Source organism: Aquila chrysaetos, chromosome 6 (assembly GCF_900496995.4).
Source record: "Aquila chrysaetos chrysaetos chromosome 6, bAquChr1.4, whole genome shotgun sequence".
Classification (NCBI taxonomy): Eukaryota; Metazoa; Chordata; class Aves; order Accipitriformes; family Accipitridae; genus Aquila; species Aquila chrysaetos.
The window spans coordinates 46,636,225-46,652,228 of record NC_044009.1 but is presented as its reverse complement, the minus strand read 5'-3'; the positions used below and the strand labels follow the sequence as shown (position 1 = coordinate 46,652,228).

Below are 16,004 nucleotides of genomic sequence, written 5' to 3'. Positions count from 1 at the left end.
TGAACTCATGAATGAAGGAACAGGACTGTAGGCTACAGTTTTTAATGGAAAAAGTTTGAAGTGTAAATTAAGCTAAATCAGAACCACCGCTGCTGAGTATTGAAGCTTCTACACTCCCCGTACTTCTCTTCAGCTATACCTCAGAGGGTAATGATATAGCTAAACACAGATGACAGTTTGCTTGAATGGCATTTTTTCTTACTTCTTCACTGACGCTTACTTACCTGTTCTCTGTTTATATGTATTTTTGGGGAAGATTTTTTTTTAAATGTATGCTGATGCATAACTAGGTATACTGAAGCACGAATAAACATGCACACATGAACAAGTACTCAAGACAACTTATTTTCTAGGTGCTTCTCCTATGTGTGCGATAATCTGGTAAGACAGTGAAAAAAGAGAGCTCAGCTGAGTTTGGATGGTAAGTTCCTCTCTCCCTGGCAGGGAGAAACACACCTATTTCACATTAAGGTCCATGTACAAACCAAATGCAGTTGTCCTTCTTGTGAAAGAGGAAAAGGCAGGAAGAGATTTTTAATGCCCTTTATTTTGTAGGATGCTTATCTTCTATTCTTTATGCTCCTTAAGGATTCTACCTCTACTTCTCTTATAACGGTGAGGGCTCCACAGTTCCTCATAACAGATTGTCGCTGAATCACCCAACTGTACAGATCTGATCTAGATCAGGCATTAGCACGCTATCACATTTCTGTCAAATCAGCCAGAGTGCATGCCATGACATTTGTAAAGTCTTTGTTCCAGCCATTATGGAAATGATGTGCATGATGCCTGGCTCAGCATAAAGTTTGCCCAAAGTTGCCTGTTCCACTTTCTAAAAATGAATTTGAACCAGCAAGATGAAAGTTTAGCAAGTTCAGTTGTAACAGATTAGCTCTTTATATCATGTAGCTGGAGCACTCTTTATGCAGTGAGATACCCTGAAAATTGGATTTACCTCCCCAATAAATCAGAAACAGAGGTTCAACATCCCAATCATTTCTTCAAACAGTTCTGCCGCTTTCACAGAAGTTGGTCACCTAATGACTGAGAAGAAATCATACTGTGTGACCTCAGTGATTATTTACAAAGATTAGGCCCCAAATCCTACCTACCAAATTTTCAAAACAGCAAGAGCAAAGATCACTATTCATAACCAATCAGCTCAAAATAATAAGGGTGTAATATCACGCTCATTTCACTGGCAATTAACGAACAGAGAAAGGAACGTACCTGCCATAAATATTCCTACAGCTCTCTATCTACATCCTTATATTTGACTATAAATAAATGGATATAGCAGGCTGTATATGTGTATTTACTCATGGTATTTAAGCAAGTACTGTATATAGAGGGCTTGACTGCAGCACTGAAAATTTGGCAAGATTTAATGGAGATTTTTTGGCTGGTTTAGAAATGCTGGGTCATGTTTCAACAGACATCAAACTGATGGACAGTTACTGAGTAAATGCTATCAATTACCTAAGTAGGAAGCACTGACTCAGAAATGTAAACCCAGTCTTACTCCTGCACCTGATTGATAGAAAAAAGGCCATACCTCAATGGTGTAGGGCAAACCTGGCTTCCAGCAGCAAAAAAATATTTGGAAGTCTAAAGTGAATTTTCAGGGAAATAGTGGGAGGAGAGATCTGAAAGAAAGATATGATGGGAATGCACATCACTGAATTTGGGTGACCTCCCTACTTGCTGAACAGATTCAGCCACTAATTTTGAGAGGAAGCAGAGACAGGCGCAATCCCTGGCATGCAGATTCAAAAATAAGTATCCAAGCTGAGGTTCAGCACCCAGATGCACAGACTTTACTTCAAAGCTGTTGCAATAAAACTAAAACATTTGTGAGCTTCAGACTGCTAAACTGAGCTAAACAGGAAGAGTTGTGGCTCCTACTCTGCTTTCAGTGCCACTTTTTAGACATGAAACAAGTGGGCAAATGAGCTCAAGAAATTATTTCAGCGAGCTCAGAAGCTCACAACATGTGAAAAATCAATACCTACTACCACATCCAAAGAAAGGAATTAGAAGAAATGTGTGAAAATTATAAAGAAAGCATGGCACATGCTAGCATACTTTGCTACATCCCAAGCATACAGTTCCACAGACACAATTTCAACAAAAGATTGATCAAAAACTGCCAGGGCGGAAACACAACATCAGAATGCTTTTCCATTGTGTGGAGCAAACAGGCTTAATGTATGCTAACTGGGCACTGCTAGTAGCAGAGGTATGAGGACATGGTCTGATGGACCTATTTTGAGTCATAGAATGATTCAGGTTGGAAGGAACCTCTGAATTCAAAGCTAGACCAGGTTGCTCAGAGCCCTGTTCAGTCTATTAGTCTCCAAGTAGCTATGTCGTGTTTACACTGTTAGGAGAAGCAATGCACAGTCCTAGATATAACTGTATCTCTAAAGCTATATACTACGAAATCATGAAATTGTGAAACTGCATACACATATACGTGAATATCTGAAATAGGGTTTCTAATTTTATCCATATGCTCTTAAGACAGGAATATAGCATGCTTTTAGCACAGGTCCACAGAAGCATATCCTGTCCTTAGTAATCCAAACTGAACTGCGAGCAAGTTTCTAATGGAATTTTACAGCATAAAAGAGCATCATAAGAAACACATCTCATAGCTAAACAGAAATCTATCTGAATGCTATGAAAGCCCAAATCCTGCTTGGTTATAGTAAAGAAATTACTTGCGATATACTTAGGTAGGTTTTAGTTTGTTTTCATAATTCTGACCCGACAGCAGTTCTGGAAAAAAAACACTTCAGCATGTCTCCAGAAGTGTTCTGCTGTACAATCATCAAAGATAAAACCTTCAGCTTCAGTGATATGCAAATGAAGACATGTTTGTTAAAAGGATTAACAAAGTTGTTCAAAGCATCTTTTTAGTCTACTCTGCTTCCAAACAAACAATAAACCATCCGCATGCAGTGAGATTTGCTAACCCATAAACATAGCCAAATGGAGGAAGAAGATCAGAACCTTAATGAGTTTGGTCCCCTTTGAATTTTAGCTGATCAGTGTCACCAATAATTTCAACAGGCTCTAAAATAAGCACTTTCTGTCTTCAAAGTGCCTTGCAAACATCAACCAATTAATCCCTACAACTCTCCTCTGAGGTAGGTAAGTAGGTATTGTTATCCCCATTTTACAGTTGGGTGAACACAGTCAGAAGGGTTAAGTGATTTGCTGCAGGCCACAGATGGAGGTGGGATTAAAACACAAGAGTGACTATGATTCCTTTTAGAGGACAGCGCTTTTTTTTCCTGCTGACTTTTCTGTGCTGACTTTAGACATCTTGGCCTTGTGGCAATACTTAAAGGAAACAAAATAAATTCTCCTTGTTAAAAGCAAGAACCCATAAAGAAATCTGTCTTTTATGCCAGTACTGATAACATTTTTTGTTGCCTTATACTGATGTAAGGCTTTTCCTTTAATTTTGTTCTGATAGTCAAGTAACATTCCATTCATACAGGGACTTATTCCTGTGGTAATGTAACATGCTACCAATTGAAAGATATGTCCTGCTCCTTTGCAGATTTTATCTTGTCTTTCTGCTTTGAAATCAGTAAATTTAGGTGGCACCCTGCCCATAAGGTAGGCAGACATTCTCCTTCCATGATCAGGGTAACAGTTGGTAGGCTTGTTCCACTGCAGCACAGGCAGAAAGAAATGGAGACAAGGAGCTTTGAGAACCAGGGGCAAAGAAAGCCATTAACTGAAACCCAACTCCAGCAAACCGCTTGTAACCATTCTAACAGGCGTAAGATTGATACCTTTCCCACTTCAACAGAAAGATCAGATGGAAAAGCAGAGTATATCCTTTTCCTCTCTATGTATACAACTTCAGGCCACTTGAAGACCCATTTGTCCTGAAGTCAATCCAGTGTATGGTAATAAACATTTGAGTTTTATAAGGAAACCTGTTTTCATCTAGTGGCAAGCAAGCCCACAACATCAGCTCCCTAGAGTATTTTTTAGAATAGAAAAAATCCACTACTCAACGCTAATGTCTTGCAAATCCTGAGCACATTTTCTGTTACATTTTTCAGAAGACACTCCCCGCACTTTCAGAAGCCTTCCAATACAGGAACTGACACGTACAGAGAAAATCAGTGAATATTTGAAAATCATTCACTCCCTACTACATAGTACAGTAATTTTAGCCATATTGCTTGTTACATATTTTTAAGACACAATCATCTATCTATGTGTCCTGAAAGGATAGCTCCATTAATGCTAAAAAAGAAGGAATAGTTTATTAATACACCATTGTAATTAATACACTATGGTGGTATTCATATGTTACATAAACCAGGGATCGTATTTCCTTTGTGTTAGGTGTCGCGCACAATGGTGTCATCAAACTTTTATTAGCTAGAAGTTTACTTTGTTAAAGACACCTGTGAAGCCTTCCGATTAAGCAAGTAATTTAACATAGTTAAATAAAATGCAAGTTATTTTTCTACTTCTGTGGATACTGAATCAAAAGGATGTTTTTCCCATGAGAAAGGGTTATTAGAAACTATTTTGCTCTTGCATGACCAGCACTTATGTCTCTTTTTAGAAGACAAAAAAATAGGTTAATGATTCACAACCTGAGCAATTGTATTGTTAGCATAGCAGTGTAAGAACGCGTAGGATTTTGAATCTCAGAGGGCATGTACTCAGTAACAAAAATACGTATTACATGGGTTAGGAAGGGTCTGATTTTCACAGTAATTCTGTAACCAGAAAAACATGTAATGCAAAACATAAGCTTGGAAATTGCTATTTGCTAGCTCCGTCTTAAGAAGATTTGTAGCTAACTCTGAATTACATGCTCTGCAGAAACAGCTCCCTTCTTTTATCACTTTGGAAATTATTAACTTACCCTCGATGGTCCTCCGTGCAGCAAAGGAAGTTTTCACATGGATTTTCTGATAGGAGAAACAAAAGAGATCATAGATAACAAAAGAGCAGTGTGAATGATAGTTTTAGAGGACCTTCATCCAAACACGTTTCAGTGACATCTCATCAGATAGGGTATCAAGCCCCAAATTTCCCACTGCTCAGCACTACCATGCTTCAGGGCTAATCCATGGAACTAGATCATTCCTCAGTTCTGAATTTCTTATGCTATCTATGAACACAAATAACTGAACACATCCCATTAATTAATGAAATCAATTGTCACGTAACGTGCTTTACTGTTACGGATCTATCTGCACAGTAAAATGGAGGTGTGATAGCACTTGCCTACTTAGGCTGTAACTACACTTGCAGTTCTTTGCATGGGTACCCCACGTGTCAATGCACTCCATGCTATCCACCCCGATAAATAACCAACCAACTCTCAAACTTGTCAAATAACTCTAGAGTTCATGTACATATACGTATTTTCTTGCTCATCTGCAACCATTGCCACAAGCCACCTGCACTACAAGCATATTTTAATGTTCTGCACTGCATACATAGAGAAGGAGCAGTGTTTAATCTTCTATACCCCTCTGAGATGAGTATATGTTCTCCATAAAAATACATCTGTCACCCATATGAATTTCTGGCAAGGTAGGATCCAACTTTTCCTAAAAGTTCATCTCCCCTGTATGCAGCTCCGTATACCAATTAGGTTTTTAGCACCTGTTCAACATGCATATTTCTGAAAATCTGGTTCACATGTTTGCAACTTCAGTAGGCTGGAGAGCCTTTCAAGCAGCATACGCTTGCTGAAAACTGCACAGCAATTGCTGGTGCCATGAGCTGGGCATCCTCCATAAGTGAAAAAGTGAAAGATAATTATATAGACGTGATCCTACTCATCCATATACAAAAATCCCTCATCTGCCCCTTTATCTGCCTGGTCATCTAACGCTGGGCTGCAGATTACCTGTGGCATGTATTTTCCTATTTGTATGTCTAGAAAGTAGTGAACACATCACAGGTTCTATGGAAAATAAGGAACAAATAGCAATAACTATAATTTTGTCACACTTGTTTTTAAAGAAGTTCAGCAGAGTGGAATTATGGTAACATAAGGCTAGGATTAGTATCTAAAAATGGGGACTCCGCAGAAGATTTTTTATTTCTATAGAATTCTAGCATGGTGTGCCTCTCAAATTTTTCTGGATATAAACTCAAAGTAGATACTGAGTTTTCTGGAACTGCTAATTCCTGAGTTATAATCAATTAAAGTTTGCTTTTAATGCAACTTGTATGTGATATTCCAGACCTGCTAACAAATTATGAATTATTATCAAATTACAATGTAGTTAAAGTACCTAATCACATTATATGTCATGCCTTACATACCATGATTTTAACAAAAAAAGAAAGATTATCAGTGTTATTAATCATAACCAAACTCATACTCACTGTAGTATATGAGAAGGAGTTCTAGAGCTTTTAGGGGAAGAGTAAGAGAGTGACTCTTGTCTAATACCTGGAAATAATCTTTGCATTTAAAACTGGTGGCTAACTCAGTGCATGTAAACTGGTAATAGGGACATTTAAGAATAAAGCTTTTGTTAAATTTTAATTTTGTTCATCCCTTGAAGCTACCAGGGTAATTTGGGCATATTGTTATTACATAAAGAATGCCCTTCTCCCTTTTTCTTCTTTCCGCTCCAAATTCCAACTGTAAAGAGTAAAACTATATAACGGAATCAATTATTCCCAACATAGTTACTCACTATGGTATGAGCTGTGAAACTGGGGGGGGGGGGGGGGATGATGATGATGATGACATACTATTCTAATCAAAATCTTTTCTGCAAATTAGTTTACCTGCATGAATATCAACAGTACTGAGACCCCAGCGACAACTGTAAAGGAAATCCATGATTCTGTTTTATTTTTCTTTATATTTGGGTTGGTTTTCCCTTGCAAACCTATTTTATGATTGCTATTTTTATCCTACATCTACAATTTCAGGGTTTTCTCTCTCTTTTTTTTTGTTTGTGTGTTTGTTTGTTTTTAGATTATCCCACGACTGGAAACAGATCATTACTAAATGTACTCACCCTTCACTTTTAAAAAACTAATTTACCAACCGTGAGAGAAGGAGAAAGACAAGCAGCGTTCCTGATATTAGCAGGCAAATAAAGAGCTCACTGTGTGCTATTTTTAGATGACAAGACATTGAGCACGCAAATCCACAGTTTTAAATGAAGTTGGCAGCACCATTGTTTTGACAATGTTTTATCTTCTTCCTGATTTCTATTGTTTCCTTAACACATTTCTCGCAATGTTCCAACACTTTTTGGCACAACGAACCGTCATCCTATCTCAGACGTGCTGATGAAGCACCTGCAGCTCCTCGTCAGACTTCTCACCCAAAACCACAGACGCCAGGGGAGTTGAGCGGGCAGCCTGCAGCCCGCTCACCTTGCAGCCCCTGAAAGGCCTGCAGAACCTCTCATCCCTCAGGAAGGACCATCCCCGTGCTTCGTGCCTCTCCCAGTACGCTCCCTCCTCAGCAGGGACGAGAGACGGCCCTGAGGACTGCGTTGACTATGTTTTTTGAAGGCTATGCGGGACCTCGCCTCTTTCCCCTCCATCACGATTCCTGGACCCGTGACTTCGCCCGGAGCTCGCCCGGGGTACCCACGGCAACGCGGGGCCCGACAACACACTTCAAAGACTTTTCCTGAGGGGAAATTCAAAAACCCGCTTGTACGAACACATCGATCAGCGGGTGGCAAAAGCCCCTGCGCGGAGCAACGCCCCCGCGGGCACTCGGGGCAAGTGCAGTTCCCATGCCCCGGCGCTGCAGACAAAGAGCGACCCGAGGCGCCCGCCCGGAGCCCGGGGCCGCGGTGACACCCGCCGGGGAGGAGCCAGACGCGGGCTGCCCCCGGGGGCGGGGGGGGGGCAGCAGGGGAACTTATAAGAGCCGCGTCCCGCCAGAAGAACCGGGGCGTGTGTTTGGAGCAGCGGCTGGTGACGGCGCTCGGGGAGGCGCGGCGGCGGCAACCACCACCACCACCACCACCACAACTCCAGAGCCCAGAACCGTTAGATGGCTCAGAGCATGGACAACACCCTCGACAGCCTGGATGTAAGTGCCGGGAGCTGAGCCGGCCGGCGGGGCGGCCGCCGCCGCCGCCGCCGGCTGCTCGACGCCGCTGCTCGGCGGCCGCGGGGCGACAGCCCTCGCTCCCCGCCGCGCTCGCCCATGTGCGCGCTGTTTGCAAACAAAAGGTGCCCTCGGCGGAGACCGCGGGGCGTCGGCGGGCGGGGATCGCCCCGAGCCGAGCGGGGCCGGGGGCAAGGCGGGGGGCGCGGGGCCGGGCGCCGCGCCGCCTCCTGCTTCGCAGCCCGCCTAACTGCGAGGGTCTGCGGGGCGCCAGCGGGCAGGGCTCGGCCCTGACCTCTTGCCGCTGCTGCGGACCTTGCTACAGCTGCGAGCCGCTGCCGGACTCCCGCTTCTCTCCTCGGGCTTTGCTGCTCGGCCGTCGGCTGAAGTGACATGTGGCGCCTTTGTGGGCTGAAAAACGCCGGCAGAGCGGTTGGAGCCGCGGCAACGATGGGGGGGGGGGGGGGGGGGAAACAAGTTTGGAGTGAGCTGGCTCCAGGGAATGGCATCCCTCTGCCCTAACCTCGGGCTGCCGGTGTGCCGGAGCGCGGGATCCGCCGCCCAGCCGACCCCCCCCCCCCCCCCCCGGCCGAAACGCGGCGGCGTCCCGGTCTTGGGGAGGGCCGCTCTTCTGCCGCCGCGGGGTTTTGAGAGTGGTTGGCACCAAAAGGGAGATCTCTGGCAAGTTCCTACTTTGATCCGGCGTTAATGCCCGCGCGGAGCTGGTGCATCCGTGTGCGAAGTGCTGCGGGACCCTCGGGGCGCAGCCTGCGCGGAGGTCGGGGGTTCGTGGTGTGTACAGGGCACGAAAACCAAAATCTGAAAACCTGAGGAATTGTACATAGCCAGGTGGCACTCGCCCGCCTGCATCGCTTTTCAGCGTGGTGGCCAAAACCGTTGGTGGTTTCCTGATGTGCTTTCATGCCCTCACCAGAATTTCGCTTCCTTTTTCCACTGCTGTGCTTAGTTCAGCAGTCTGGCTGCAGCCCAGCACCAGCCAGCTTCACCCCCTGCCCCGCAACCGCAAAGGGTGGGGAACAAAGGGAGGGGAACGTGGCTGGTCGTGATGACCCTCCATAGGGTTTGAGTTCCCCTGCTTCAGGTCAACTCTCTCTTTCTTTTCTTTATGGGCTTTGGGACTTTTTTTTTTTCTTGCCTCTGTGTGTGGAGCTGTCAATTGCTTCTCAGCAGGGAATTCTTGCTATTATTTATCCTTTATTACATCAGCCAAGGGTACCTTCTCCATTTCTCCTTGACCCCATCCCCTTAACGAGAAGGGACTTCTGAGCAGCAGCATTTCTGTCTTAAGTAATTTTTTTCTATAGCTCTCTCTTGTAAGAGTTAAATGTCATGGGTAATATTCTGTGCGGACTAACCTCTTGCATCCAGCACTTCTGGACTCATCCATTTGTAGTATGTATCTGATTAGAGCACTGAAGTGTCCAGAACCAATGATATTTCTGGGAGTAGCCATGACCTTTCTTTTCCCTTTCATCCCCTGTCCTTAGTTACAAGATCTTAGTCCTTAGAGAAAGACAAAGGAAGTTTTTTAACTGGTTCCTATTTGCTGTACATTTTATATATATTTAAAAACTGTATTTTTCTGTCTGGCTTTCAAAAAGTTTGCCTATTCATGATGATGGAGACTGTTCAGGCAACTCTTAACGTACTGTCATACAGAGTAAGCTTTTGCAGAGGAGCTAACATCTAATCTTTTTTTTTTTTTTTTTAGCTCTCCTCCGGGTTAATCATTGAATTTTCTGATAATGGCACGGATGAGATTGGTTCAGGTGACTATGAAGACTACAGAGAGCCATGCTTTCAGCATGAGAATGCCGATTTCAACCGGATCTTCTTGCCAACAATCTACTCCATCATCTTCCTAACAGGAATAATCGGCAATGGATTGGTTATTGTTGTTATGGGCTACCAGAAGAAACAAAGAAGCATGACTGATAAATACAGGCTGCATCTCTCTGTGGCTGATCTCCTTTTTGTCATCACCTTGCCATTCTGGTCTGTGGATGCGGCCATAAGCTGGTACTTTGGGAACGTTCTGTGTAAGGCAGTTCATGTCATTTACACAGTCAACCTCTATAGCAGTGTCTTGATTTTGGCCTTTATAAGTTTAGATCGTTACTTGGCAATAGTCCATGCTACCAACAGCCAGCGACCACGAAAGCTGTTGGCTGAGAAGGTGGTGTATGTAGGCGTATGGCTACCAGCTGTGCTTTTGACGGTGCCCGATATAATTTTTGCCAGTACTAGTGAAGTAGAAGGCAAGTATCTATGTGATCGCATGTACCCTCATGAAAACTGGCTGATTTCTTTCAGGTTTCAGCATATCTTGGTAGGACTTGTCTTGCCTGGTCTAATAATCCTGACTTGCTACTGTATTATAATATCTAAGCTGTCACATTCAAAAGGCCACCAGAAGCGCAAAGCCTTGAAGACAACGGTTATCCTCATCCTTGCCTTCTTTGCCTGCTGGCTGCCATATTATATTGGCATCAGCATCGACACATTCATCTTGCTAGGAGTCATCAGACATCGTTGCAGCTTGGAGACGATAGTGCATAAATGGATCTCCATTACCGAAGCCCTGGCATTCTTCCACTGTTGCCTGAATCCAATTCTGTATGCCTTCCTGGGTGCCAAATTCAAAACATCAGCACAAAATGCCTTGACATCAGTTAGCAGAGGATCAAGCCTCAAGATTCTTTCAAAAAGCAAACGTGGGGGACATTCTTCTGTTTCTACAGAGTCTGAGTCTTCAAGTTTCCATTCCAGCTAACGCTGCTCCTTGCCATCATTTTATAAATAGACACTTTAAAGTTGCGCAAGATTTCAGAAAAACAAGACTGACCATAATGTACAGATTTATTTACAGTTGGAATTTTATATTGTTTCTTTTAGTCTCCGTGAAGTTTAATTGACTTATTTATATAAAAAAGCTTTCATATTGATGACAAACTGTCTAGGCAGGTCCTGTGGACAAGTGGTTAGTTCACAAAAGTTTTAGTGCTTGTCTGTATGTATAGATATGTGAACTAAACACTTCTGGATTGTAGCAAAGTGACTGTTAAAAGTTTAGAAAATATTTCTCTGTTGTTTATATGTAAATGTTTTCAGTGTTGCTGTTAAATTCTTAAAAATTTGGCTGGAGATCTTTACCTTACTACAAGATGTTTGGTTTACAATAGCTTAACTCTGCTGTAGAAATGGCACTTACAACCAAAGCCTCCTCTGTTATATGCTAGGGTTTTTTTCCCCATTCTCAATAATTGATGGTTTGCAAAATTTTCTGTTCAAGGTAAATAAAAGTATATGACAAAAAGTCATTTTGAGTGGTATTTTTTTTTCTGGTTAAATGTTTTTCTCAATGCTTTTATTTACAATTCTCAATGCACAATAATTTCTTTGAAAATTGCATGGTTCTTCTATGAAAAGCAGGAAAATGAGTTTCCGTACATATTGATTATTCAGTTGACACCTGTGAGTTCCAAGTCATTTGTTTTTTCCACCAGAACACATTTACTCCAGTTAACATTACCTTTAGAATACTTAAACTATCACTTTAAACAAAGAACTTTTTGAGGGCAAAATATCTACAAATGAAAACCAATCTACTTAAGCAATTGCTAAAGTTTACAGCCTCTTAGGAGTCAAACTAAGATTACTGCATGTGACTAACCTTTATGCCATGCATATAAAGTCAGTCCTACATTTCTTCTGCCTTTGGCTGTTCTTCTAAATTTAGTTTCACATGTTAATAGTGATCAAAAGTAGTTGAATCAAAGCCATTTTGCTATTTGACACTGCATTTGGACTAGAAATAAATTTATTGGTATATCTCCTCTGTGGAAGGTAAGTGTTTTTTCTCTATGGAGCTTTCCCTATCCTGTCAACATCCAGATTTTCAGAATAGAATAGATAATCTTAACATTTTTTTTAAAAATCCAGAATGTGTACCGGTTCTTAAAAATATTTTTTAGTAGGAATCAGCCAGACTATAGAATTTCTAATAATTCTTGTTGAAATCCTATTTGTCTAAGTTAGTCACATCTTCATGTTAGTAGAGTGCATTCAAAAGTAATGACTACCCAAGAGGACAGAGCCATTGAGAATATTTGTGTGTTCCTACATTAAAAAAACAAACACAACTGTTCTATAAATAATTAAGAGTTTGGAAGTAAAAAAAAAAACCCCTAAAATAAACAATACCTACTAGTCACACAACTGAAATAAGCAACCTTGATATTGCAATGATATTACCCACAAAGAATGTGTTTTCACAAGCACAGCACCCTAGTGATTTTGTGAAGCATGTACCACTATGGTAAACTATACATTAAATTGCATGTTTTATTTTAGATATTTTCATAAATGCAAGAGCTTTCTGTTTTCAACTTCCCTCCTCTCCAGTCAGGAGGCTGCAACCTTGGCTGCATCCTGCACACTTTTTCCCTTGTAATGACAGTAGTAGTCATCTGATTCTATGTTGAGCTGATTCAGTTTGCTGAACCAGCACAAAACTAACCTGGCAGAAAAAAAAATAATTTTCCAGCAATTTAGTGAATTGAATGAGCTCAATGAGGAATCCAACAAGCACTACAAAAGTGCAAGACCCTGTCAGCTGGAGCCAGGCACAGGGAGAAAAAACTGAGATAAAGGAAGAGGAAGCAGGTCGCCCCTTTAGCAACTGAACTTCTAGATCAGCTAACTCTAATGTATATCTTCACTCAACATAACAAATTAACAACAGAAAAGATGCATTCTCAAGAAACAAAAAGTCTCACTTTCACCAAGTTGTTCCTCGTTAACAGAGTTGAGAAATGATGAAAACATGGTATAGGAGCAGAACTTCTTAAATGGTTTATTTTTGTTGTTCATTTGTGTGTTTTCTTAATTTAGTGAGGGTTTCCCTGTGAAGAATTTGTTGTTCTAAATGATTCTGATTTTCACCCCAGCACAATCAATCACTGTGATTTAATTGCACTTATAAAATACTTATTGGCTATCAACACACTGCTGCTTATTTGTTGAGGAAGTGTTTAGAGCCTTCTAGCATTAACTTAAATTATTCCCATTATACTTCAGTCAGCCAACTGTTACCTCAAGCAGACAGCAGGAAAGAGGGTGCAAGACAGAATAAACTCAGCAGTCCATGTTACTGCCAAAGACCACTAAAAGGACACTAAACAAACAACAGAAAGCATTTGTGTAGAAAATAAATTAGCAAAATTAAAACATAAGCCATGCCCCAGAGGGATGAGACCTACATTAGTTTTATAAAACTGCCATTGTTTTCAGTAGAATTAGTGAAACTATGGACAGAAGGAATGTCTTGAAAAGGAGTTGCAAGATCATTGGGGTTTTGCTCCAGCAAGGATAATTAGTCAAAAGCCACATGTCTTTATTTTTAAATTTCTTTCTATATCTATAAATATGAATATAACATATATTTGTTCCGTTTACAGAGCAAATATTTGCAAATTGAATGGTCATGAGGAAACATAGTAAGAAATTATGAATCCAGTTCTGTCCTTTTACCTCTGAGTAAGTCAGAGCAAATCAGGCAAATTTCTCTCAAAGCCACTGAGCTACTCCAAATATATTATATTGGTAAAAATTATGAATTTATTCTGTTTTAAAACAAAATCACCTTTAAGCTGATTTTTGTTGAGGCTGTGACTTTTTTTATGTCTTCGTGAATCAAAAGTAGTCCCAGTAAATGCATTTCTCAAAGTGTAAATTCAGTGACAAAAGTGAATAAACCTAATTTTGTAATTTCTACATTGGAGAAGTCCACATACATCAAGAACTTTCCAAAGTTTTTGAAGAGATTTCCAAGTCTTTTCAAATTATTCCTCTCTAGTATACAGAGTAATCATAATGACATTCTTCAATACATATACAATGCATAGTCTCAGCATTTTTTTGATGTAAAATAATAGCTGTGCCCAAGTAATTTTAAACATGCAACTCAAGATACAGAACAGAAAACAAATGTGAATATGGGTGAGTATTGGTTACAAACCAGTTTAAAATGTTACATGGTAATTTAAAAGATTTATAATGTATTTACAGAGACATTAAATACATTATAATGTATTTACAAAGACTCCCGGAATTCAGGCACTAAGTATTTTACCATGGTTGTTACAATGTGCTAACAGCAACGCTGGACTAAAACATGGATATTCACCTAATACTATAATGCACACATTCTGAGTGCTTAAGGTTAGTTAGAAATCCTTTGGATCATGCAAGACTAAACCAAGACAGAACATGTACATGAACTTACTTTTGCTTCCTCTGAAATGCTCTTTGGAAGTAAAGTTAGAATACTTAAAGCAGTGGGATAAAATTATACTATAATCCATTATTTGTATGGTATATTTTTACTCTGTCTAATCAGGTTGTACAGACTCCACCTTAGAGGAGCATGTGAAAAGATGAGTGGTGGTAGTGAGGGTGTCAGAGCTAATGTATGCAGGCTATAGAGGGCAGTGAGTAAGGTGGAGTTTCTTGGTTTTTCTTGGCTAGACTTATGACACAGTCATTACACAGGGGGTTCAACTTCTATGCATATACATAAATCAAAACAAAATCACCATGAAAATAAAAAGGAAGTAGCAGTAATAACATGGTGCCATTCATACAAGTGAATGGTTTATCTTATGATGGTTGAGCTCTAGTTGGACAATGTACAAAGTGACCACCTCTAGATGTTTGGTTGAAAAGGCCATTTTTTATATTGTTTGGGAAAGGAAACAGCATGACGAGGAAGTACTTCCTTGATCCAGGCATGCCTCCAAAATCCCCTAACAATGGAGTATTCTCATACTCTCATAGTGCTGAAACTTAGGAAACACTTAAGCAGATAGGGCACCAGAGTTTTTGCTCAAAGGATGCCACTCCCTCACTTTATGTTTTGAAAGAGCTATACAGACTCTTTTTCACAGCCATAAATCACATGTCAATTGAAATTACATGAGCACTGGGATTATTTCTTATAATAAAGGCATGGATTTCTTAAAATCTTTTCTCTTTAGGCAACAAATTTGCTGTCACTCTTTTAATTTTCTCTGAAAATCTTTAATCTTTAACAGGATGAAATCTAAAGATCATTTAACATCAACTCTGTTACTATCTTCCCACCATTCTAGTTCAAACAGGACATACAATAAAACAATGCTATGCTTATTGGTTTTGAAAACATATTTTAGTAGCAGTGGATTATAATCATACTTTGTGTTTATATATATATATTTAACATAAACATATCTACATATATATAATGATGTAGATTATAAGCACCACTTTCAATTGTTGATACAAGTGATCCAGGCTCCAGCACAGCTACTACTGACTTCAGAGGAATCAGGATTCATTACAGGTGTAGCAGGTATTGATTAAAATTACTACTTTCTTAAATGGACAGGCAGCTTCAGTGACGAACTCCCACTGAATTCAGAGACAGCAGGGTACCTAAAGAATTGTGCTTCCTGAAGTATATAACCTTATAGCCCAAATCAGTTACAAATGAAGATTACAAATTCCTCTGATTTCAGCTGCAGAGATCTACAAGAAATTAAGTCTTTCATTATGGAGCAGGTGGAATTGTTCTGCTGAACGTAACAGAAATAAATTTTCAGCAAAATGGTTTTCTCTTACTGAAGGCATGCAAGCTTCGCATACCCAGCTATCAACAGTCTGACAGTAATTTGTCTTTAGTGGCACAGTGTTTGAAAGAAATAGGTCAACATTTAAAATATCCTTATCTTTTGGAATTCACACCAGGAACAGATTCTCACCACATAAACATGTCAAACTAAGTAGAAATTATGAGGGATTTTTTGAAGGGTTACATTGTGAAGAGTTCTTTGGCTTCTGTTTTGGTTTGGATTTT

General features: G+C 40.5%; 2 protein-coding genes across 2 annotated transcripts in view; one reads left to right on the top strand and one right to left on the bottom strand.

Moving 5' to 3' along the window:
* Window positions 1-16,004, bottom strand: part of THSD7B (thrombospondin type 1 domain containing 7B) — a 549,934-nt gene that overhangs the window by 493,899 nt on the left and 40,031 nt on the right. The window contains exon 3 of the mRNA XM_030018353.2: window positions 4,907-4,952. The gene's annotated coding sequence lies outside the window, so the exon portion shown is untranslated. The remainder of the gene's footprint in view (window positions 1-4,906; window positions 4,953-16,004) is intronic.
* CXCR4 (C-X-C motif chemokine receptor 4) lies at window positions 7,932-11,428 on the top strand. The gene is made up of 2 exons (XM_030018355.2): window positions 7,932-8,071; window positions 9,822-11,428. The coding sequence occupies exons 1-2, from the start codon at window positions 8,033-8,035 to the stop codon at window positions 10,881-10,883; spliced, it is 1,101 nt and encodes a 366-aa protein (XP_029874215.1). The 5' UTR covers window positions 7,932-8,032; the 3' UTR covers window positions 10,884-11,428.

What these genes read in the sequence shown, in the direction of transcription:
- CXCR4 (XM_030018355.2), top strand. Translation starts at nt 8,033, where the DNA reads ATGGCTCAGAGCATGGACAACACCCTCGACAGCCTGGAT. An exon ending in ACACCCTCGACAGCCTGGAT is followed by an intron (nt 8,072 to 9,821) that starts GTAAGTGCCGGG and finishes TTTTTTTTTTAG; the next exon opens with CTCTCCTCCGGGTTAATCAT.